Here is a 25,741-nt window from a genome sequence, read left to right as displayed (position 1 = left end):
GGGGCCTGCTGGGGTGCGGGGAGAAGGGCACCCCACCTCCCAGAGCCTCAGCCTTCTTGCTGGAAAAGGGGTGACTGACACCGCTGGGGACAATGAACCTCGGACTCCTCCACGAGCCAGCAGTTACAAGACACCGCCCTGGCCACAAAGACCGAGCACTCTGATGGGAGCAAACGCAAATCCCTCATGCAACGGTGGCCGTTGCTGTCACGTGCGAAGCGTCTGCGAAGAGCTAAGGATTCCGTGAGGCCTTTCCATGCCAACACTCCACCCTCTGGGTAGCCCCGCGGTGCTGATAACCGCATCCCCACTTTGTGGACGAAGACGCTGAGGCACGGAAAGAACGGGGCTGTGTCCGGGGCCCCGGGGGCAGCGGGGGGCGGGGGGGGCAGGGCTGAGGCGCAGACCCAGCTGCGGGCACTGCCTGGCCTTCTGCCTCCAGGCACAGAGCCCTCGACACCGTGCCTCCTAGAGAAGCGGGGCCAGCAGGGCTGGGTGAGGGCGGAGAGCCCTGGCGAGCTTCCTGGGGGAGGCGGGGCTGGGCGGAGACCGTGGGCTGCGAGGGTCAGTCGGGGGCTGGAGAAGCCCAGGCGGAGACTCGAACCCAGGGCTGACTCACCATTTCCACATTCTCCCTCATGACGCTCTTGATTTTCTCCTCCATCCTCTGGATGCTCTGCAGCAAATCCTCATTCTTCTTGTTCATCCGCTTGTTCTTCTCCACAAGGGGCTTCAGCTGGACCTCGGTCTCCCGGGAGCGTTTCAGCTGCGATCGGAAAGACACAGAAGGCCGGTGGCTGTAAGGCCCAGCGGACTGCTGACGTCACACCGCGGAGGCCAGCAGGGGTCCAACCCGGGACCGGAGCTGCCTCCGCTGGGACCACAAACCCCAGGAAGATCCCACAGCCACCTGGATCCCAAACACAGTAGTCCACCCGAGGCTCGGGGGTCCTCGCGTAAGGCAACAGGGGAGGCCCACAGATCCGCCCCCGGGCACCCCGCTGGCAAGTGACCTGTGCCGGGTCCACTGGTCTGCACTTCCTTAACCTCTGGGCATAACCCCCAGGGGTCCTGGGTCTCACGCTCAAAGGTCAATCCCATGACCCGGCTGCTCCTGGCCACCACTCCTCCCCAAGTACAGACCTAGCAGAAAGCTCTACCTTCTTGAGACAGCAGGCAATCAATCCTGGGCCCCACTCCGTGCCAGACTCGGTGCCGGGACATCAAACCCGAAGGCGTTCCCTGAGTCTGTACAACTAGGGGCTGTCCTTCCAGTCTCTCCCGTGGGATCAGCGCTGGGGGAGCCCCTCTGGCGCCTGGGGCCCTGTGCTGGGGGCTGAATCGAAGGGACGGCACGCCAGGGTGCCCGCCCAACGTCAGAGGAAGAGGGCAAAGACAGTAAAGGAGGTAAGAACACGGTGAGCCAAGTGCGGGCAGATGTTCCAGGCGGGGAGACCACGCGCCCTGAGGTTCAGAGCGGGCAAGAACACAGCTCGTTCAGTGCAGTGGGAACACAGAATGTGGGGTGCTGGGCGTAGAGGGGTGGACACGGTGAGGCCTGGTTTCGGGGACTGGAGAACTCTGTCATTCAGTTTCTGCCCCGGCCCTTGAGGGCTGCTCTCTGTGGTCAGGTCTGCCTTCTCAAACACACTGTGCCTCCCCACAACCCCAGGAGGGGCCCCATCCCCACTTTACAGACAGAGAAACTGAGAGCAAAGAGGTGGGATGCTGTGCTCGTGGCCACACAGAAAGTGCTAGAACCAAGAATCAAGCACAGGGACTGACTGCAGATCCCTGATTTTAGTCACCAGGTTGTAAAGTTAAGATCAAGCAGTCTGGTGGGACCCACTCAAATATCAAATGGACCTTTGAGGGGCGCCTGGGTGGCTCAGCCGGTTAAGCATCCAACTCTTGGTTTCGGCTCAGGCCATGATCTCACGGTTCCATGGGTTCAAGACTCGAGTCAGGCTCTGTGTTGGCAGAGAGAAGCCTGCTTGGGATTCTCTCTCTCCCTCTCTCTCTGCCCCCCCCCCCCGCCACTCGCACTGTCTCTGTGTCTCTCAAAATAAATTAATAAACTTTATGAAAAAAAAATAGACCTTTGACCCATACATTCTACTTCTGAAAAATCCTCACAGGAATAAAATTCCAAGTGATGATGACAGAAATGTGTCTTCGGGTGACATATGCTCATAACAGCAAAGAAACCCGAGCAGCCTAGAGGAATGGGTGAATGAACCACGGGTCGTCCTCAAAGGGGGGGCGTGAGCCGTGCACCTGCCCAAACGACAGCCGGAACTGATGAATCATGGGAAAAAAGCAAGTTGCAGAACAATAATACAGAGGAGAAAATATCCCGTCTGTAACGGCAAAACAACAACAGAAAGTCTCCTGGTGGGTGTCGATATATTTACACCAGTTTTAAAAGCACGTAAGAACCACCCCAAACAGCTGATGGTAGTTATTTCATGATTTTAAGATCAAAGTGCTGGCTAGCTGCTCCATTTTTGCTTTAAACACTTCAGTGTGCTCCAAATTGTTTCACACAAGCTACATTTCTTTTCTAATCTTCTCGGTGAGCTATTATGCAGTACACGAGGGGCTTTTTTTAGTTAATGAATATTTAAGCGAAAAGCGTACATCTGATATTAGACATACAGTCTGATTAAAGCCACTTGAAAATATGCTTTTAAAAATACTTGATGGAGGAGTGCCTGGGTGGCTCAGTCAGTCAAGCGTCCGGCTCTTGATTTCGGCTGAGGTCGTGATCTCACGGTTCGTAAGATCGAGCCCCGCTTCAGGCTCTGGGATGACAGTGTGGAACCCGTTTAGGATTCCCTCTCTCCCTCTCTCTGCCTCTCCCTTGCTGTCACTCTCTCTCTCAAAATAAATAAATAAAAACATTTGAAAAAATTAAGAAAAAAAACTTGAAGGCAATGACTTTACTTCGATCCTGTTAAGATTACAAAGAGGTGACTCTTATGCTGCTCATCTCGCATGGCTCTCACATACTATATAGATGTGCTCGCTTTCACGATAAAATTTAGAATCAACAGAAATATGACAAGACAGTTGTCAAGAAGTTTATGTACTGACTCCCACGACATGAAAGTTCACTTCGCTGTTTATGCAGCAAATTTACACATATTCAGGAAACTACTGTTTTTACTAGATTATCTTTTTGTTTATTTATTTAATAATTTTGAGAGAGAGTGTACATGTGCTGAGTGGGGGAGGGGCAGAGAAAGAGGAAATGGGCGTCCCTAGGGATTCATTTTTTTTAACCCAGAGTCCCTGTTCGTTATCTTTAAAATTAGAAATATGTGAACTTTGGGACTCCTGGGTGGCTCAGTCGGTTGAGTGTCAGACTTTGGCTCAGGTCATGATCTCATGGTTCATGGGTTCAAGCCCAGCATCAGGCTCTGTGCCGACAGCTCAATGCCTGGAGCCTGCTTCGGATTCTGTGTCTCCCTCTCTCTCTGCCCCTCCCCTGCTCACGCTGTCTCTCCCTCTCTCTCTCTCTCTCTCAAAAATAGATAATAAACATTAAACAAATTTTTAAAAAAGAAACGTCTGAACTTTTCTGCAAAAGAAAGTAAACAGAGAAGCAAAAAACCTAAAATGATCCATCATTACACCACCTAAAACAGCTCCCAATGTCCGTCATGACAATGTGCGTGTTTGTTTTGTAAACTGTGTGTCGCTTTAATTTACTGTGAGCAAATAAACGCGATGTCTACCGTCCCTCCTAATGACTGTAGACAGTTCACTGCCTAAATGTTCCATAATTACTCTGCCCAATACTTGAGCGTTGAACAATTGGGTTTTTGTTTCGTTTCGGGTCACTTTGGGTCGCTAGCGTCAACACTGCAGTGAACATCCTCTCTAAACTCCTCACTGTTTGCTCTGACTCTTTGCCCAGGATAAATTCCTGTAGAAACAAAGGGGAGGAGCAGGTGTCTTCACGGAACATGCGCTAGATTTTTGGTCAGGAATTAATGGGAAAGAAAGGAAAGGAAACCAGGAGGCCTCTGCACTAACTATGAGTTCAGGGCGGGTTTTTCGGCCCCGGGGTGGCTTCCTGGCGCCCTACAAGGCACCGTCTGTCTCTCGGGGGCTGATTACCAGCTCGTTCCTCTCGTCTGCCAAGAGGGTGTTCCTGTCTTCCAGCTTCCGTATCACCGAGTTCAGTTCAGCAATCTTCAGTTGAAATCGCCGTACGTCTCGTTCGTCCATATGTTGATCCTAAAAGAAAGTCAAGATACGAACGTACTTCGAAGATGTCTTAGGGAACACTCCCAGGGAACTCGCGGGACGTGACCGCGAGCTCCTCCTCACAGGGCCCCACGCCACGCTGGGCGTCCCTGCAGTCAGGCCATGGAGACGACACCCTAGGCCCTGCCAGCGACCCGCAAGAGACTTCGTCTCAAAGTGACAAGAGGTCAAGCCAAGACAGCTGTGCGTGGTCTCTGGGGACCTTCACGCTCCAGCCCGGGCCCGCTGTGTCTCTCTCACAAAGGCCCATGACGGACGTGCCAGGACATCCCTCGAGACCCACCGGGCCAATCTCGCCAGCACCTCGTATGCTGTCCGCACAGAGCACGCACGACAGACGTTCAAACATCTGGTGACTGACTGCACGAATGAATGAATGAATGAATGAATGAGTGAACGAAGGCACGCTGCTTCAGCTTCCTCTGAGCACGTTGCCCCCAGAGCCCTTTCCTTCTGGCTAAGCTCCTACTCATGTTGCAGGGCTCTGACTTCAAGACTGGGCGCCTTTCTGTGCTCTTACTGTGCACCCGGCGCTGACGCCTTCACTTCTCTTTCCCACTGGGCTCCAGACCGGCTGGAAGCAAACGCAGTCAGCTGCTCTCCCCTCCGTATCCCCAGGCCTAACGCTGGGCCCTGCACGTGGTTAACATCAGCCAGTCTGGGGAGGGAGGCCAGACGCACGGACAGGCGGAAGGGAGGGAGGGGTGAGAGGAGGCAGGCGGGCAAGGTGCCCGGGGGGGGGGGGGGGGGGGCGGAACGACCGCAGAAAGAAGGGCAGGCAGCGGTGAGCCACGGGGCCCCGGTGCTTGTGCGAGTCACCACTCCCCGTACCTGGACGCCCATGAGCTCTGCCATGTCCCCGATACCAGGCGGGAGCTCTCTCTTGGGACTACTGTGGTACCGCTCAGCCTCTTTGACCTGAACCAGCTGCTCATCCAAAGCCTCCTTCTGAAGAAGCAGCTTCTGGGTCTGGCCCGTCTGCACGCCGAGTTCCTTCTCCAAGGCCAGGATCACACGGTCTTTCCCTCTGATCTCGTCCATCTGCAAACGAGAAAGAATGAACACTCAGCCTCAGGGCTCGTGACCACGGAAATCTCTCCCTCGCTGGCCTGAGGCCCAGAGGAAAAGGTTAAGAAGGATCAAGGACCCAGGTCAGCTGAACTGGGAAAACTCAGGACACAGAGGGGCCACTGTCCACGGCCCAGGCCCCGCTCCCCTGAGCACAGAGGAGCGGACAAGTTACGGTTCGATGGCCAGACGCTCACCCCTGAAACAGGGCTACGTTCGTTTCTCTCTCACGCGAATTAAATAAAACAAAATCCTGACCTCCAGGCACCTCCAGCCACCTCACGCCCCACAGCTCGGCTTCCTCACCGAGTTGGTGGGTCTTCTCTCCCACTCACCCCCCAAGCCTCTACCGTCCGGTCACAGCCCCCTCCTCTCCACCAACACAGCTCTCATTAAGGTCTTGGATGCTCCCCTGGCCCCCAGACCCACAGGGCAACTTTCTGTCCTTCATCCTCACCAACATGTGATCAAGCCACTCACACCCTGCTCCACGAAGCTCTCCCGCCCCTCCCGCCCTATGCCATGACTTCCTGGTTTCTGTCCTTACAGACTCACCTTCTTCCGGCTGCCATTAAAGTCTGGACTTTCCAAGGCTTGGCCCTCTTTCTTTCCCCAGGCAGCCGCGTCCTCACCCATGACGTTAAACCCCCATATGCAGCCGACACCCCAATGTGTTCCCCAGGCCCTGACTTCTCTCAGAGCCCCAGAATCATAGAACTAACTATTTGACATCTCTGCTGGGGTCTCTAAAGGACCTCAGCGTCTCCACATGCAAACCTCAAAGTAAGCCCCAGTTCGCCCCCGCCCGGTCTTGTCCAGCATTCCCTAGAGGAAACCAAGCAGAAAGCAGCTTACAGAAGAGAAAGCTTTGGCCCCGGGCCATCCGCTTCAACTGATTCCAGAGAGCCAACGGCTGGGAAACTGCCCCAGTAAGGGTGCTGTGCTAGGGTATCCCCTGCCACTGCGTGTCCTTCCTAGAACCTGAGATTGTGAGGTCATTTGGGAACAGGGTTGCTGCAGATATAGTTAGGAGGAGGTCACACCGGAGTAAGGTGGTCCCTATGACTGTGTCCTTAGAAGAGAAGACGAGGCACACAGATGCCTCTGCCCACAAGGCTGGGTAGAGACGGAGACAGAGACTGGAGTGATGGACCCAGAAGCCTGGGGACATCACAGACTGGCTGTAGCCACCAGCCCTGGAAGAAGCAAGGACAGTTCCTCTCCAGCACCTTCAGAGAGCACGGCCCTGTGACCCCTTGATCTCAGACTTCCGCCTCCGAAACTATAAGCCAATAAAGTTCTGTTGCTTTAGCCACCCAGCGTGTGGCCCTTTATTACAGCAGCCCTGGGAAACGGAGACAGGCTTTAGAAGGGATAATTTGCCAAGCACTAGGAGAGAGTGATGCGGGAGCCCAGCATTGCCAGGAGCCCCAGGAGCTGGGAGAGGCTGGAAGGACCCTCCCCTGGAGCCCCCGGGGAGCACGGCCCTACCGGCACCTTGATTCCTGACTCCTGACTCCTGGCCTCCGGACTGTGCGGGAATACCTTTCTGTTGTCTTAAGCCACTGAGTTGGTGGCCGTTTGTTAAGAAAGTCACAGGAAACAAAGATACTCCGTGACTGTGATCTGTACCTCTTACTTGTGACTGTTGCACCTTAAGTCCACAGACAGTCAACGGCCGAGAACAGTGGTTAAGAGCCCCGTTCTGGCAGCAGACGTAAAGCTGATTCAAAGGCCCTCCCCGACACCGCGTGACCTCCTGAGGCACAGCACAGGCAGGGCCACCTGTCGGACCCAGCCTCAGCCTCCATAAAGTGGGGACACGGAGACCTCTTAGGACCTCCCCGGTCCAGTTGTGGAGAGTTAGATCTTAGTGCAGACCCTGGCATGTTATAAGCTGTGGTCAATGTTGGCTGCCCCCGTGAATCTGTGTTAGCTCCTGGTGAACATATTGAAACAGCAGACCATATTATAGAAGGGGGAATTGGTACCCTCAAAATACTGGGATGTTTTCAAGCAAAAGTCCTACAGTTCTGAAAAACTCTTTGAGCCGCCTTTCTTTTAGAGCAAAGAGTGTGCTCCCTTCCCGCCACATCCCCAGCCCCACAGGACAATCTCCTGGGACTCCAGCCCTGGGCCTGCCTGAAGCCGCGGCAGAAGGTGCCCACTGCTCCCCCTGGTGGCAACCCACCATCAGCTCCCCGCCTGGCCCTAATCCCTGGGAGGAGCACCTCCTGGCCGTGGGGAGGAATCCTTAGGGATGCGGAAATTGTTCCCACTGCCCAGGCCAGTCCAGAAGCACTAAGCAGTACGTGAAAGGAGTTCATTAATGTAAACCACTCATGCGCTGCCATTAATTCAACAAATACTGAGCCGAGCGTTACTGATGGGTCCTGGGAAGCCTCTGCAAACAAAACAGGCTAGAGTCCCTGCCCTCAGAGTTTCCACTCTAGAGGGGGACGTAGTCACTAAACAATAAGTCAACACTGCAGTGGCTGAGAGAGGGATTCGCGCAAGCGGGAGAAAAGAAAGTGCGGGAATCAGCAGGGCCAGCGGGACGTGGTGCGAGTTAACAGGGAGGGTCCCCTCGGCATCCGGGCCACACACTTCTTGCTTTGCACTGGTGCCCAGAAATGGAGCCCCCACCGTGCATTACACTAGCTCCTCCCACACAAGGCGGCAGCTCTGCGAGCAGGACACCTCTGGAGCCCCAAATTCTGCATCTTAGGAAAGTGCCCGTTCCCCGCTTACTCTCGTAAACGAGCAGAGGGCTCGCACCCGTCACCCTGGGAAAGGTTCCCGGAAAACGGTTTCCACCAGCAGCGATGACAGCCAGGAACGAATGGACAACGCAGAACGTATTCTGGAATCAACATCTGTCAGGTTGTTGTACCTTCCCCAGCCAGAGTCCTCAGGGCCCCCCAGGGTAAGAGACTTGCCAACTTCACACAGCTAAAGGCAAGCATTCCATTCATGGACTTTATGTCTGCCTCCCAGTCTGAGTTCTCAGCAACCCTGTCCCCTTCCCCCAGGATGCTGACAAGGCCATGAATCTCTGACACGAGATTCCCCGACCTGCATCCCCTGAGTGAGCAGACTCCCTCTCCCAGCCTCTGCTCTCAGCATATGTTACAGGAGAGGGGTGGGGCTGAAATCATTCCAGTTCCCAGGGCAGGCCCTGATTGGCTCACAGCAGTCACGTGCCCTGCCCCCTCACATTCAACAGCTCCGGGATGGATACAGGACCCAATCAGAACGAATAGCCTAGAGAGAGCATAGCTAGGACCCTCCTGTTCCTCCTTAGGAGCTAAAAAGGAGATTCACTTTCTCTGAGCTGTGTGTGTGAGGATGGGGGGGAGGGGCCCGGCACAGCAGTGACATCTCACCAGCACAGCGTGAGACCCCCGAGGCTGAAAATGACACAGGGATGAGTCGGAGCAGAGCCTGGGAACCCTGGATCCCTTGGGGGGGGGGGGGCATGAGTGCCTCTGGAGCCCTGCCTGAAGCTTCTCCTACTCCTTCAGTTACAAATGCTGACAGATGATGGTTCAAGCGGGTCGGAGGTAGAATTTCTGTCACTTGCGACCAAAAGACCCTGACACGGAGTTAGGGAAAGCACACAGACTGGGTGATGGCTGTCACTTCCTTCTTACGTGCCAGCGCGAGCTCGGTGCCTCGTCCGTACTTCCGAGACACGCTCTGTCTTCAGAAGACCCTCACGGTAGACACTACCCGCCCCGCTTCACAGCCAGGTGAGGCCTGGAGAGAAGCATGTGCCCAAGCGCTGGTCAGCAGCAGGACCACGAGGCCAACTCAGGTCAGCCTCTGCAACGCCCTCACCATCCCACGTGCCCCACGGGTGCAGAATCCAACCACCTCCCCACGGTCGCATCCACCAGGACATTTGTCCCGACAAGAACCTTCGTGTGGTCAGCTCCCAACATGCCCAGCAACGTGCGAGTAGCTTGGTGAGCTCCACCGCACCCTAAAGTTCGGGGAACGAAGAACGAAGTGGGGGCTGCTACCCCGACACCTGTTCCCGCTCTCCTCCCGCCTACCTGTGGTCAGCGACTAGCGTGAGCATTCGCCCAAATGTCACTCGACCCTAAAAGTCAGGATGGGATCTTATTTGGAAACGGGGTCTCCGTGGATGCGATTACGATGGACGTGAAGATGAGGTCACACCAGATTAGGGCGGGCCCTAGATCCACGACTGGCGTCCTCGCGAGAAGGGGACGAGACACAGACACACGGGGGAGGACAGGCCACGTGGCGGCAGAGCCTAGAATGGCACGGCCACAAGCCGGGGGGGGGGGGGCGCCAGGGATTGCGCGCCCCCCCCAGGAGGGGGGCGGGGGCAGAAAATGATCCTCCTCCAGGGGGGGGGGAGGGGGGGGGGGGGGGGGGCGTGGTCTCGCTGACGCCTTGATTTCAGACTTCCGGCCTCCAAAACTGAGAGAAATAAATTCCTGTTGGGAGCAGCTGAGTTTGCAGTGACTTGTTACGGCAGCCCTGGAAAACTTAACAGAGCACCAGACCGGATTTATCACACTGCGGTGCACTCCGCAAAGGGACTACATTTCCCAGTGCCCCCTGCAGGTAGATGAGGCTGGGTAATTGTTGGCCAAAGCGGTGGAAGCGGAAGCGTATGGAACTTCCAAAAAGAAAAGCGTTCTTCAGTGAAGACTACGCCCTTCTTCATCGGCCCTCCTACAGCCAACCTGGGATGAAGACGTGATGGCTGGCGCTCAGTGAGCATGAAGGCCCACGAGGGCAGGGCCACATCCCAAAGTCCCAAAGTCCATTCTGAGGAGAGAGCTGGGAGGTACCCGTGTCCCTCACTACTCTGTGGAGCCCTGTGGCAGCCCTTTCCAGACTTCGTACACAAGAGAGAAATAAACTTCCAACGTTGAAGCCCCGCGTCCTGAGGGAGTAGTCCCTTATGTGCCACCAGGCCTGAGCCTAACTGGTCTAGGGAAGGAGTCCAGTCTGGTGTCCCTGCCCCATGTGGGCCGTAACTTCCTTTTCTGATTTGCTTCTTTTTTTTTTTTTTCAAACATTTTCATTTATTTTTGAGAGACAGAGACAGAGCACGAGCAGGGGAGGGGCGGAGAGAGAGGGAGACACGGAATCCGAACCGGGCTCCAGGCTCTGAGCTGTCCCCACAGAGCCCGACGCGGGGCTCGAACCCACGAACCGGGAGATCGTGACCTGAGCCAAAGTCGGACGCTTAACTGGCTGAGCCACCCAGACGCCCCTCTGCTTTGCTTCCCTTAAGACGCACCTTAAATGTGTAAGCGGGGTGTCCACAGACCTGCCTGCATTTCCAATCCGATCCGATCCAATCCAGCTGACCAAGAAATGAAACGCGGGCCACCTTCCGAACACGTTGCCACCAACAAACAGCCTTGCCTGAGAAGCCACATTTTTCAAACTGGAGGGGGGTGGGGGAGGGGGGGGGAAGTAACGGGAGAAACGGACACCTGTTCTCTTCACTCGATCGTCCAAGTGGGGCGTTTGCAGTGAAAGCCACACGCCCACCGAGAATACCTGAACTGAGGATATTCCTGTTTAGGGCCGACACGGAAACAGACACCACGTCCTCTGGTACGTTTTAAATAAGCTCCCGCAGTCCCTTAGGCAAATATTTGTTTCTTCCCCATTTTTTTTTTTTTTTTTTTACTTTAAACGTATATTTCTCCTGCCAGAGAGGAACACAGTTCATGGGTCTCTTGTTACAGAAATGGTAAGAGCTGCCAGACGCGGTAGTTCGTTTATTCTCATAACCCCAGGGCAGGTGCGCAATCATTCCCCTTTCGCAGAATAGACACCACAGGCTCAGAGATGGGAGGCAGCTTCGCTGGGGTCACCCAGTAAACAAGACTGGACTCTCACCCGGAGCAGACTCTCCCCCAAGGCTTCCCTTCCCCTGATGTGATAACACCTCCCCCCACCCCACCCCCACACCCAGAAAGGAAGAGAAAGTTCTGATGCCTAAGCTAGTGCTGGAACTCAGGTAAATAAACATCCCACTCCTTACTGCTCAACAGCAGCCCATTCGATACCACATTTTATCCATTCCCCAATTGATGGGCAGATGGGCTGCTTCCACGCTTTTACTACTATGAATATGCTGCGGTGATCACATATGCATCTTTATGGAAACATGTTTTCATCTCCTTGGGTATACAGCTGGGGGTAGAGGTGCTGGGAGGGAGCAGGCAAATTGCAGTTTAAGAAACTGCTGAATTATTTTATTTTTTTTCATTTTTTTAATGTTTATTTTTTTTTACAGAGAGAGAGAGAGACAGAGTATAAATGGGAGAGGGACAGAGAGAGAGGGAGACACAGAATCCGAGGCAGGCTCCAGGCCCTGAGCTGTCAGCACAGAGCCCGACGCGGGGCTCGAACCCACGAACCGGGAGACCGTGACCTGAGCCAAAGTCGGACGCCTAACCCGCTGAGCCACCCGGGCACCCCTCTTTTTTTTTTAATTGCATCCATTCTACTGGGTATGAAGCAGTATCTAGTTATAATTTTTATTTGTGGTTCCCTGATGATCAGTGAGGTTGGGTGCCTCTTCAGATGTTTATCTGTCATTTAAGTATATTTTCCCTTTTTGAAGTACTCTTTGCCCCTTTTAATTGTTTTTCTTCTTGCCTCGTGGTTGTTTTTGTAATCTGAATAAAAGCGGTTTATGATAACACGTATTGAAACGATCTCCTCCCGATCTGTACTGTGCCTTGTCTCTCTTTCATTGGTGCCTTTGGATGAACAAAATTTATTCCTCAAAAGTTCAGTGTACAACCTTCTCCGAATAGTGCATTTATATGACTGGTGTATCTGTGTCTTCTCACTCCAAGAAGACCCAAATCTTCTTGGGGTGTCATCTGCCCCAAGATCATGAAAATACTGCTCTGTGTTACCTAACCAACTCACTAGTCTACTTTCTAACATCCACGTCTATGGTCCACCTTGAATTAATCACTATGGATGCACGGATGGCAGGATGCAAGGATCACTGTTCCTGTTTTACAGATGCCCACCTACCTCAACACTGTTTATGGAAAGACCACCCTTTCCTTACTGGACTATGATGTTACCTGTTTCCTAAACCGGGTGACCACACGTGCATAGGGCTGCCTGGGGACTCTCCTGGTCAGTGATTCATCCACGTATCCTTCAGCTGGTCTTAATAGTAAGCTTTGTTACATGGTAGTGTCAGGTTTCCTGGGCTTTTTTGTCTTCAGAATTGTGACTCCAGGTCCTTTAAATTTTTATATCAAATTTAGAATCCACTTGCTAATGTCTACCAAAAAAAACCCAAAACCCTGCTGGGGTTGTGACAGGGATTGCCCTAAATCTATAGATCATTTATGGAAGTACTGATACTTATATCATGAAAATGGCTTCTCCCTACATTTATTTTGGTCTCCTTTATTTTTCCTCAGCAGTGTTTTGAAGCTTTCAGCGTGTTGCAACTTACACAACGTTCATCAGACTTTATTCGTAGGTCTTGGTACTCTATTATAAATGGTCTTTTGTAAAGCTCCATTTTCCCATTACACATTGCTAATATATAGAAACACAGTTTTATTTTGCATATTTACTTTCTATTGAGAGGCTTTGATAAACTCACTTACTAATTCTAATAGTTTGTAGAGTCTCTTGGATTTTCTACATCACAATCACAGCATCTGCAAATAACGGCGGTTTCCCCCTTTTTTCCCCCAATCTTTAAAACTTTTCTTTTTATTGTCTTTCAGATTTGAGGTCCTAGCCAGTGCAATGTTGAACAGAAGTGGTGACAGTGGATATCTTGTTCTGTCCTTGAATTCACTGGGAAATGTTCGATATCACTATACGTTAGATTTTTTTGTTTTTTGTTTTATTTATTTATTTTTATTTTTTAAAAAATTTGTTTAACGTTTATTTTTGAGACAGAGAGAGACAGAGCATGAACAGGGGGAGGGTCAGAGAGAGAGGGAGACACAGAATCTGGAACAGGCTCCAGGCTCTGAGCTGTCAGCACAGAACCCGACGTGGCGCTCAAACTCACGGATCGCGAGATCACGACCTGAGCCGAAGTCGGATGCTCAACCGACTGAGCCACCCAGGCGCCCCTGTAGATTTTTTTGTAGAACCCTTTACCAGATTCAGAAAATTCTATTCTATTCCTCGTTTGCTGAGAGTTTATACTGTGATGTTGAATTTTACTAAATGCTTTTACTGTATCTATTAAGATGATCATATGGCTTTTTTCTCCTTTATTCTATTACTAGCTGAATTATATTCACTGATTTTTTAATATTAAACCAACCTTTGTGTTCCTAGAATAAACCCAACTTGGTTATAGTTTATTAACCCTTCTGTATATTGCTGGATTTTATTTGTTAATGTTTTATTTAGTACTCCTGTGTCTATGTTTATAAAAGATTATTTAATTTTTTTCTTTTATTGTATATCACTGGTTTGGGGGTCAGTTATGCCGGCTTCATAAAATGAATTAGAATATGTTCCCTTTTTCTCTTTTCTGAAAGAGTCTGTGTAATTAGTTTTATTTCTTCATTAAATACTTAAATAATTTACCTGTGAAGTCTCTGGGCTTGGACTTTTCATTGAGGAAAAACTATTAATTACAGATTTAACTTTTTTAACAGCTATAGGACTACTCACATTTTCTATTTCTTATAGTGTCAGTTTGGTTAAGTTGTACTTGTTCAAAAAATCTGCCCATTTCATCCAAATTTCTTGTTCACTGGCATATGCTGTTCAGAAAGTACTCATACTGTCTCTTTAATTTCTGTAAGGGCTGTAGTAGTGTCTCTTTTACATTCTGTACACTGGGGGACTTGTCTCTGTTCCTTCATCGGTATTCCTCAGGACTTATCAGTTTACCTAGTTTAATTAACTTTTGATGCGTTGATTGTCCTTATTGATTAAGCCCCTCAATTCTGCTTTCTCAGAGATTAATTTGCTGTTCTTTTTCTTCGTTCTCAAGATGGAAGCTTAGATGTTTGGTTTTCAGCATTTATTCCTTTTTGTCTAAAATCTGTTTTATTCTAAGAAGCACAATTTTTGAAAGAAAGTGTGTAGGTTCCCTTGAAGAGAACAGTATGTGCAGCTGCTGAAATGCCATATTTTGTCAGTGTACCTCCAGTTGGTTAACTGAATGCTGTTTAAATCTTCCATGTCTTTGTTCATCTATTGTCTATATGTTCTATTATTTGCTCAGAGTCTTATTCTCCAACTACAACTGTGGCTTTGTTTCTCCTTTTAGTTTTGATGCTTTTCTTTTGCACATTTGGAAGTTTCGTTACTAAGTGCTATTACAAATGGACCCCTTTATTATTAAGAAGCATCCCCAGGGCACCTGGGTGCCTTAGTTGGTTAAGCCTCTGACTCTTGGTTTCAGCTCAGGTCACGATCTTGGTTTTGTGAGCTCGAGCCCCAAGTCGGGCTCTGCACTGGCAGCACAGAGCCTGCTTAGGATTCTTTCTTTCCCTCTCTCTCTGCCCCTCTCCACTCACACTGTCTCTGTGTCTCTCAAAATAAATAAACTTTAAAAAATGTTTTAATTTTTAAAAAAAGGCATCCCCTACTTGTCTGTAGTATTACTTCTTGCCTTGAGGTCTTCAACATGAATACAGAGCAGCTTTCTGGTGGTTAGTGTTTGGATGTTGTATCTATTTCCACCCTTACAACTTTCAGCCTCACTGCATCTTCATAATCAAGATATGCCTCTTGGAAACATCACTGTTGTCACTGCTGTTGACTCTACCCTGAGAAACTTAGCTTGCTCGCCTTTTCAGCCTCCTGCAGCACACAGGCTCAAAGTCTGACAGTCGTCCTGAGAGGCGGACTGGTGGTGTGCCTGCTGCAGCCCCTCCCCCGTCTGGCGAGCTTTGTTTCCTAAGTATGACACGACTCTGGGAGATTTCATTCTGCCTTTCCACCCCGACTCGCTGGCTTCCCGCATTACCCCAGAACTCAGGAAATATCTGGGGTGTGAACCGGCCCCCCCAGTGTGGGGGCTCCTTAGTTTCCCACTTTTCATGCTGACCATGAGAGATGGCAAAGAGCCCTGCTCACCTGTCTCAGCCCTGGTGGAGTCTCTTTGCTGGGGGGAAGCCCCATCCCCAGCCTGCTCTTGGGATACACAAATGTCCCATAGGGAAGAAGCTGTCGGCTGGTAACCGTCAGCTCTCCTGGGCCAGGCTCTCTCTCCTCTCCTTGAAATTTTAGCTCTTCTAGACCTCGGGCCTTCCATAGCCCTCCAGCCTTTAAAAACAGGATTGCTTGTGGGGCGCTTGGGTGGCTCAGTCGGTTAAGCATCCAACTCTTGGTTTCGGCTCAGGTTGTGATCTCACAGTTTCATGGGTTCAAGCCCCCCATCGGGCTCTGCACTGATAGCCCGGAGCCTGCTTGGGATCCTCTCTCCCCCTCTCTCTCTCTCTCTGCCCCTCCCCCGCTGGTGTCGCCTCTGTCTCTCTCAAAATAAACTTAAAAATATAATATAAGATGAGATGAGATGAGATGAGATGAGATGAGATGAGATTGCTTGCAATTTTTGGCTTTCCCCAGTTGTTGCAACAGAATGGCTGGCCTGTCCCTACCTACCACATCTTACCTGGAGGTATAAGCGTGCTCCGGTTTAGTAATTAAATGAGTAAATAAATAAATAAATGCCCAGCACTTTGATAAGCTTCCACGGTCGTTTTTTTGTTTTTGTTTTTGTTTTTGTTTTTTACCACAACCTTGGCCGTTAACCTATTAACCCCATTTTACAGAAACTTGTGGTTCTGAGCTGTTCCAAGAAGGACCAAGGATCCCACACCCAGCGAGAAGAGTTCTACCTGCCCAACGCCCCTTTACCACCACGAGGATGGCAGGGAAGCCCCGTGCCAGAACCGTGCCTGACGCACAGCGGGTCCTCAAAACTCGGCGTTTACCGCACACACACAGGAAGGAACGCATGCATGCAAGCCGGACAGGGAAGAAGGCACAAAGGAGAGGATGCGCGCGGGCGGGCGGGCGGGAAGAAAAGGGTGCAGGCACGCACGCCAGCCGGGAGGGGGCGCAGGCAGCACGTACCAGCCTGCGGATGTCCCGCTCGCACTCGCGCTTGATGCGGTGCACCTCGTCCTGGTGCGCCTGGTAGGCAGCGCGCAGGTCCGCCGCCTTGGTCTTGTCGGCCTGCATGCAGTTGCTGAGCGCCTCCTCGGCCTGCTTGCGCGAAGCCTTGAGCTCCAGGATTTCCTGCTGCAGCCGCTGGCGCTCGCCGTCGAAGGCCCTGCGCGCCTCGTCGCGCGCCTCGGCCAGGAGCGCCGTCTTGACCTTGTCGGCCGCGCCGTCCCGCAGCACGTTCAGCGTGGCCTGCAGCCGCTGCAGCTCGCCCTCCTTGATCTTGGCGGTGCGCGCCGCCTCCTGCTCGTGCTGCCGGATGAGCACCTCGCGCAGCGCCTGCAGCTCCTTGGTCTTCTCTTCGTGCAGCTTGGCCCTGAGCTCCGAGATGTAAGCGGTGTGCCGCCGCTGCTCCTGCTCGCGCTCCAGCTTGGCCTCCTGCAGCCGCTCGCGCAGTTTGCCCACCTGCAGCCCGAGCGACGGGGACACGGGTCAGGGTCGGAGCTGGGGGGGCCGGCCAGGCCCCGCCGCCACCTCCCCGCGCCCCGTTGTGCGGGAGGGCCCCCGAGACCCTCGCCGGGTCCCCCACCCCCACCCCAGTTCCCTCGCCTGCCACCCCTGTGGTCCTGACCCTCAGCAGCCCCACCTGCTTCTTTACTTGCTACTGTTTTCTTGGGAATTTCGCTAGAGGTGGAAAGCCACCTGCGGATGCCGGCGAGGGCAGTCAGGCCTTTGACATCCCTTCCAATTCGGAGACTTATCGGTCACAAGACACATAAGCAGATATCGTCACTCACCAAAGATGGACACATTTTGACACCAGAAATACCTTTTCAGTGCCCGTGCACTGGACCGTGGGCACGGAAAACAGAGCAGATGGAGGCAGAGAGGGGCAGTGGAGGACAACCACCCTTGCTGACCTGTCCCCTCCGCGGGCTGGGGGCTCCACAGCATCCCCCACATTAATCCCTAGGGGGTCCCAGGAGGGAGGTGACTGCGTTGCCCGGAGGCAGTGGAGGCTCAGAGATGCCTCCGAGACCTGCCTGGGGGGAGGGGCTGCCAGGGGACAGAGCCCGGCTCACCCCCAGGCCCCTGGCCCCAGAGCCATGTTCCTCAGATGCCCGGCTGCCAACCCAGCCTGAGCGCATCCGTCTAATCAGCAAAATTTAAACCATGGCTTGTAGAATGTGCCCAGGGAGTATTTGCTTAAGACGCTCCAAAACGCCATATTCTCCCCTTTTCAAGTAGCCCACAAAAACACACACTGGGCAGGAACCCTTTACAGTCCGTTTGCTTTCTATATCACACCAGTCTCCAGAGAACGGGAACCAGTTGTACCTCACAGAAGACACGCGCGACTTCTGCGGAAGGTGGCCAACATTTTCCCCGGCCTACGCTGTTTATGGCATGCCCACATTTTGAAATTAATGTCAGGTGAGGAGCTTTACAGTGTCCCTTGGTATGGATAAATCCTTCTGACAGCGGAGAAAGAAGCAAAAAGTAAGCCAGGCAAAGACACAAAGTCAGCATCTCCTTACATCAAACACTTGTGATCTCAGAAACAAGACGGGAGAACCTGTCAGCCCCGGGCCTCCCCCTCCCTGGGCTGGGACTGGGAGTCTTTTCCTAGTGGACGCAATGCCGGGAAGCCAGAACTTTAAACATTTAACGTGCTTGCCCCCAGCGAGGGACTAATATTTGCTTCTGGCATTGTCCTTCCCAGGAGGCAACGCTGTCCCGACTTCCCTGGTTATTGCTGACAGGTCGGTCGCATCCCAAGCCTGCACGGATGTGTGATTACTGAGCCCCACGATGGTGAATGGTGCGTGTCAAGTCGGCAGGGCCGTGGTACCAACTCATTTGGCGAGAAACCCATCTGTATGTTGTGAAAGTTTTTAAAGAAGTGACTCATATTTAAGCCGGCAGACCTTGAGTAAACCAGCTGACTCTTCATAATGTGGGTGGGCCTCACCCAATCAGTCGATGGCCTCGAGTGAAAAGGCTGAGCTCCTCAACGAGAGGAATTTGGCCTCCAGGCTGCTTCAAGACGCAAGACTGCAACATGCACTCTTGCTGAAATTTCCAGCTGCCTCTGCTCTGCAAAGTTCAGATTTGCCAGCCTCTGTAACCATGTGAGCCAACTTCTTAAAAAAAAAATGTCTCCCTCCCACTCCCCACCCCTACACATACACACACACACACAATTTCCTATTGGTTCCATGCTTCTCTGAGGAACCCTGACTGTGAAACAGGGACATCAGCAGCTGCCCGGGAGGACTTGGGAGGAGGAAAACCCAAAGCACTGAGTGGATAAAGGGAAGTTTGCTCACAGGTGAAAAAGAAGGAAGGGGTGCGGAGGGGAGCAGAGGCGTGCGCAGGGCAGCCTGGGGGAGGTCGGGCCTGCTGAGACAGGTGTCTAGGGCAGCGACGCGGATGGAAGACGGGGTCGAGTGGGAAGGCCCTTGCCGGGTCGCAGAGGAGCCGAGGGCCGAGCCCAGGTGCCACGACCCAAGCAGAGCAGAGCGAGGCTGGGTTGGCCCGGGCTGTGCACAGAGCACCTGCTCCCGACTCCTTAGCGCTGAGCAGGTCTAAAGCGTGCCAGCACTCTACCTGCCAGCTGCCTCCAAGCCACTCCCAAGTCTGGCGGCACAGCAGCACAGACGAGCACCTGGCTGCATATAAGACAGGAGCAAAATGACAGGGAGGGACCGCGCCCTGGAGGAGGAGGGAGGGGCCGGTGCAGAAAAGCCTCTGAGCCAGCGCCACCTGCCACTGCAGCCGGAATGGCGAAGCCGGCCTCCCCCTGTCTCTGTCCCCTTCCACCCTGCCCTTCATCCGATCCGTCAGGGCTGGCTCCCCATTCCCAGGCCTGGCCACTTCATCCACTCCCTGCAGCCACCCTGGTCCCACCGCCCGACCGCGGCAGCCGTCTCCTAACCATAATCTCCCTGCTTTGCCCCTGCCCACCGCAGGGCTGGCCAGCAAGGCAGGGACTTCGCCCCACGGGCCTTGGCGCCCCTGACTGGCGACCGGGGTGCTCACCGGACCGTGGGAGCACCAGCAAAAGCCTTAAAAAAAGAGCCGGCTCCAAATGGCCTCTGCGAAGCCTGCTCGGGCCCCCTTGCCCCCGTGCCGTTCCGCACAGCACGGAACAACGGTACAGGCTGTTCAGTGAATGAATGAATCCACAGAGACATTTACCACGTCCCCTCATCCGCCCCTGCTCAACGGCGATCCTCCGGGAAAACAATGCTTCAACTGGGGCATCGACAACAGTTTTATGAGATCATATAAAAATACCGTTTAAATGCGACTGTAAACTTTATATTTATGTTTCTCCTACCAGCCAGTAAGCCCCGTGCGGAATTCTCTGAGGACAGGAGCTCCCCCAGCGGCGACACGGGGAAAGCCCTCCCGAGGGGCCACGTGGATGGCCAGGCTGAGAAAACAGGCAGCCGGGCGTGTCCAGCAGGGAGGCGGCCAGGTGACGGGGAAGGCCTGGCTCCCAGCCCAGTGCCACCACCTACACCTGTGTGGACCTGCTGTGGGATGGGCTGAGGTGTGTCCCCAAAATTCTCATGTGGAAGTCCCAACCCCCGGGACCTCAGAATGTGACTATAATTGGAGAGAGAATCTTAGAAGATGTGAAATCTTAAAAGAAGTTAAATGAGGTCATGTAGGTGGGCCCTGGCCTGTTATGACCGGTATCCTTATCAGGACACAGACACACAGGGGGACGGCCATGTGAGGACATGGGGAGAAGATGGCCGGCCATCTACAGGCCAAGGGGTGAGGCCTCTGGAGAAACCCACCTGCCCACACCTTGTCCCATGACTGCCAACCTCCGGAAGAAGTTCTTTGGAATTTTTAAGCCACCCAGTCCGTGGTGCTTCGTTACGGTGGCCCCAGCAAGCTAACGCACCTGGGCAAAGTCTCCTCTCCTCTCTGACCTATAAACTGGAGAAAGCCGCCCCTGACCGCGCAGGTCACTGCCAGGGTCAGGAGGCCCTCCGAGGCATCTGCTGTGACCTGCACAGCAGACACATAATAAATGTCAGCCAACTGCCGTGTGACCGCGTGTGACGGGCAGCACGTGTGTGTGACTGTCTCATCCAGTCTGCCGACAACCCAGGGGGCCGGGCACATCAGAGGACCCCATGTAACAAATGGGAAAACGGAGGCATGGGCAGTTACGTGGCTTTGCCCCCGGACCTCAAGGTGAATTAGGTGGTGGAGCCCTGGCAGAATGACCTTGACCGTGCGGCTTCCCGGCAACCACAGCCGCCGTCGCTGCTTCTGGGTGGGACGTGCCAGCCCCAAGGGATCCCAGCAGGTGAATCCCGCCCGAGCTGCACAAAGTGTGGCCAGCCTGGCACCTCGGGCAGCCGTGCCGGTGACGGCCGCGGGCCTGGAATCCTGAGTGTCTGCGGATGGGAAGGGGCACACCTGTCCTCAAGCTCCAGGAGCCTAGCCTTTATCCCTCAGGCCCTGGACTCTGCCTCTGCTCTCCATGTCGCTGTCCTGAGCCAGGGGCCGAGTCAGGGGCCCAGGACCCAGCTCTGCTCCCCACCTGGGGGCTGGACCCCAACCAGCACCCCCACCGCTGCTGCCGAGGCCCAGCTCTCAATAAGACAGGACACCTGCAGCCATACCCCGGCTGTCCCCTCCCGGGGCCCCAGGTGCTGGAAGACATACGAACTGCAGACGTGGGTATAACCTCCCCCATCCTACCCAGAACAGCCCAGACCCTCGGCCACTCAGCCTACCCGGGAGCAAGCTCCCATCCCCCCTTCTCTTCTCCCACGGACACCACAGAGCCCCAGCCCGCTCTGCCCTCAAACCACCCAAGTGAGAACACCGATGGGCTTTTTGTTGTATCCGTGACACTGCATCTTTAGGACACTGAACTGGCCGGTTATGATGACGCTGCGTTGCAGACGGGAAAAAACAGGTTCTTCCTGGAGACTTTATGTCACCTGTCCGAGGGCACGGAGCCAGTCGGGGGCCAAGCTGAAGTTTAAAGCCAGGTCTGTGCGGTGAGAAAGCCCGCGCTCCTCCATTGTGACAGGGTGCCTGTCACAGCCGCGCTCTAACTGGATGCGCACGGCCGGCCTGGCACCCACCTGGCGATGGTGCCGAGCGGCCCCAAAGCTCAGTCTCGCCCCACCAGAGCTCCGGTGCCCCGTCACAGAGCCAGACCCTGCTGCAAACTCTTTAATACCCTCGCCTCCTAACTCCCAGCCACAGGCCCCTCGGGTGGTACCGCCATGACCCCAACTCGCAGGCGAGGGAGATTACCGCACAGAGAGTAACGTAGCTGGTCCGAGGTCATAGAGAGACGCGACGGGGCCAGGAGTGGAATCCCGGTGGTACCACCACTGACGTTATACCCGTTTTAACAAGGGACAAGCTGAGGCTCACAGGTCCAGTGCCCGTCCCCAGCCCCAGCCCGGAACACACCCTCCACTCAGAGCGGAGGGGAGTATCGTCCACCAGGGCGCGCGCCCCGTCCGCGGAGCTGGGAGGCCCGCACCCCTCCCACCTTGCTCTTTTCCTGCTGGAACTCGATCTGGATGCTAGTGAGCTTGGCCCGCAGCTCCTCGTTAGCCATTTGCACGGCATCAGTCTCCATCTCGGGCCTCTCGCCCTTGCTCCGGCCCTTCTTAGACATGCTTCCTCGTGGCTTGAGGCGAGGAGATCCCGAGGTTCACACCCACCAGCCAGCAGGCGCCGCTCCGGGCTCCGCCGTGCTAACCAGTTTTGCAGGGCTCAGCTTGTCCTCCGTGTAAACCACCATCACTTGGGACCCTGGGAAGAGGGAAACGGGGTTAGCGGAGAGAGAGAGGGGCTGGCGTCCCTGCCTGGGCACTCAAATGGCAACCGGCGTTTGCCGGGGCCTCCCCGCCTGGGCCGGGCACCTGCTCATCGCCAGGTGGCCCTGCCATTCACAACACTGACCCAGCGCTTCTCAGACTGGCGGCCGCAGAAGCTTGTTAAGGCCGAGAGTCCTGGGCCCTCCCCCCCGGAGACTCTGATTTGCATTTCTCGCAAGCTCCCAGGTGATGCTCCCAGGCGACCACACCTTGAGTAGTTTGGATGTACTACTGTCCTTATCAAGAGGAGACCACATCACCGGAGCAACCCGTAGGCCACCGGCTGCAAACGTCAGTGAGCCTCAGTTGCCCGGGGCGCGTGTTTCAAAAGGCAGGTCCCCGGGGAGCCCAGAGCTCAGGGCACAAGGAGGTGCGTGGTGGGACCAAGGACACTGGATGTTCCGTCCACACTCCCAGGTGACTCTGGAAGAGGATCTGAGGACCGCACCCTGAAAAATGGGCCGTTATAAAGATCAGTGGCTCCCCTATGCCGTCCCCGGCCTAGCACAGCACTGGTCACTCACACTGCTAGCTCTGTGCCCCGGGGAGGTGACGGCGGTCCCTCCAGGCCTCTGTGCCCGCCTGGCCAGGCCGGGGCTGGTTTCCTGGTTCGCGGGGGCGCCATGATGAGCTAACTGCCCCTCCAGCACCCATATTTCTCCAGGGGAGGCCCGGGCCTTCAATTTGGTGGAGGTTCCCTCCCAGCCACAGGGTGACAAAGCCTTAAGATAGGGTCTAGACTGACAGCTAATGGGACCTGCATCCAGGTGACTCCTGTCACCTTTCACTAATCGCCACAACTGCCCTACGAGGTAGGTGATGTGGCCCCGTGTCACAGATGAGGAAACTGAGGCACAAAGAGGCCGAGTGCTAGCAACAGTCACACGGCCAAGATGAGAAAACAGCATTAACCTGGTCAAGGCCCACAGCTGGATTGGACGTGGTGAGTCTGGACCCCCCCCCAGCCCCCCAGCCCCCAGCACTGTGCTAGCCTAACCCCATGCGGCACTGCCCCTGACAGCATGACTCTGCTCCCCTGGTCCCCTTGCTCTGCCTCATGGTTGTTTCCCACGTGACAAACCACGCGGGTTCCAAACAAGCAGGGCCTGGGTCTGTTTTGCTTCTCACTGTATCCCCTGCGCCTGGAATCAGAGCTCAGCATGCAGGAGGCCCTCCAGAAGTATGCGTTGAATGAGTGAGTGAATGAATGAGTGAATGAACGAGTGAGCGAATGAATGAATGAATGAGTGAAGCCCTATGATGCATCAAGTCCTGTGCTAGGAGCTGGGGAGCGTGTGGTCCTTGTAGCACCTGGAGAGGTAGGCACAGATGTCAGGGCCATCCTAGAGATGAGAGAAGATCGAGGCACAGAGAGGTGCAGTAAGCTACTCCTAAGCCACAGAGCTAGTCAGTGGTAGCACCGGGGTTAGATCGCCTTGGGAGAGCATGCACAGCGAGAAGAGAACCTTCCGGCATGCAGGAATGCCAGCCTTCGCAGGTGGAGCCGAAGAGATGAAGCCAGCAAGGGAGGCCATAAACAAGAAGCCTGGAGCTAGAAGGAGAACAAGGGGGGACCAGGGAGGCTAGGAGAAGAAGGGGTTGTAGAAGAAGGAAGGAGTCGACAGAGAGCAGCTCCTGACAGGGCAAGAGCAAGGCAAGGGGGGACAACTGACAGATCCACCAGATTCAGGAATATGGGGTCAGGGGCCTCGGCAGGAGCTGCTTTGGGCAGGGGGGCAGGGAAGGGGAAGGGGAGGGGGTCAGGGGCCTCGGCAGGAGCTGCTTTGGGGGGTGGTGGAGGGGGACAGGGAGGCAGACAGGGAGCTGGGGCCGGGTCTCATGGATGCCAGCACTCCAGGCAAGCTGTAGATGCTCAGTGCTTGCGAGCTGAGGTCGAGCGTGACCTGATAGGCCTGGGGGCGCTGGAATGTCTAGCCATTTGGGAAGGCGGAGGTGGAGGCCGGCCACAGCCCTGCTGAGCAGGAGGGAGCGGTTTTCTCAACATGCCATGAAGGATTATCCAGGCACAATCAGCATCCCCACGGATTGATTCCAGAAAGGTCCGTTCTGTCTTCAGAGAAGCATGAACTCCCTTTGCAATCATGTGACTTATTAGAGCATAATCCATAATTCATTCCTCGCTGCCCTGACCCGCCTGCCTTTACCGGCACAGAAGCTCTCGGAAGCCGCCCCGCCCCTGAAGAGTGAGCAGGGAGCACTCTCCAGATCCATCACCCAGAGGGAGGACTCTTCTCCTGTCCACTCCATCCTGTGGCCCAACGACACCACCTCTAGGAACACACCACAAGGACTAACCAGAGATACGGCCTCTGTAGAAACACAGCTCTCCTTCCCAACAATCCCAACAATCCGTCCCCCCAGCCCAAGGGACGGTTGAGTAAATGACACCAAACCACAGGGAGAAAGATGAACGAGTGAAAAGACAGAGTCAAAGAACAAATACAATTTGTGATCTCAGTTTTCAGAAATATATATACTTGGGGCGCCTGAGGGGCTCAGTGGGTTGAGCGTCTGACTTCGGCTCAGGTCAAGATCTCACCGTTCGTGAGTTCGAGCCCCGCGTCGGGCTCTGTGCCGACAGCTCGGAGCCTGGAGCCTGCTTCGGATTCTGCGTCTCGTTCTCTCCCTGCCCCTCCCCCACTTGTGCTCTGTCTCTCTCTCAAAAATAAATAAAAATGTAAAAAAAATTTTTTTAATAAAAAAAGAAATATATATATATATATATATATATATATATATATATATATATGTGTGTGTGTGTGTGTGTGTATGTACTTATTCATTTTTTCCATTTGGTCACAAGTATTTTTTGAGCCCCTGCTGGGCTCCAGGCTCAGTACCCTGGGGACGCAGTGGTGAGGAACAGACAGCCAGGCGTCCCAAATGTTAGCAGCGACTGCCCGAGTGACAGCTGATATTTACCTTCTTTACACTCTTCCAGATAAATCAAATTTTCTATTTCTATTACTGCTTTACAGGAAAAAAAAATGATGCCTTTTTTTTTTTTTTTAAAAAGAAAGCAAGTTTCAGAGAACCATCTGGATCTAGCTGGGAAAGAGAGAAGACAGAAGCCAAAGGAAAAGCAAATGGGCCCTGTCCCCGGACCACTGCAGCGACACCTGCTCTTGAGGCTGATGGACTCTCTGGGAGCAACTCCACCCGTGTCCCTAAGGGCCGCCTGGAAGGGAAGGACCCGCCTGGGAAGAGAGGACCCGAGCCACATCCCCGAGGACACAGCTGACTGTTCTGTAGGACGGCCTTGTCACCCACAGTAAGTGTGTCCTCTCAGCTCACGCTTTCCTGGCTGGATGGTTCTGGGGAAGTCACTGAACTTTTCTAAGACTCAGTGTCCTCATCTGTTAAATGGGCCCCACGGCACT

General features: G+C 54.0%; 1 protein-coding gene across 8 annotated transcripts in view; it reads right to left on the bottom strand.

The window, feature by feature from the left end:
* JAKMIP1 (janus kinase and microtubule interacting protein 1) overlaps window positions 1-25,741 on the bottom strand; it is a 111,799-nt gene that overhangs the window by 26,968 nt on the left and 59,090 nt on the right. For 6 of the 8 annotated variants that reach the window (XM_049630278.1, XM_049630279.1, XM_049630276.1 and 3 more), the window contains 5 exons: window positions 22,010-22,275; window positions 16,438-16,932; window positions 5,107-5,316; window positions 4,126-4,245; window positions 620-766 (listed from right to left, as the gene is read on the bottom strand). In XM_049630278.1, coding sequence (XP_049486235.1) covers window positions 620-766; window positions 4,126-4,245; window positions 5,107-5,316; window positions 16,438-16,932; window positions 22,010-22,138 — 1,101 coding nt within the window. In that variant the 5' untranslated portion in view covers window positions 22,139-22,275. The remainder of the gene's footprint in view (window positions 1-619; window positions 767-4,125; window positions 4,246-5,106; window positions 5,317-16,437; window positions 16,933-22,009; window positions 22,276-25,741) is intronic. The other 2 variants (XM_049630283.1, XM_049630284.1) reach the window with 1 other exon arrangement.

The sequence above is a fragment of the Panthera uncia genome, chromosome B1, assembly GCF_023721935.1.
Source record: "Panthera uncia isolate 11264 chromosome B1, Puncia_PCG_1.0, whole genome shotgun sequence".
Taxonomy (NCBI): Eukaryota; Metazoa; Chordata; class Mammalia; order Carnivora; family Felidae; genus Panthera; species Panthera uncia.
This window is presented reverse-complemented; position numbering and strand designations above follow the sequence as displayed.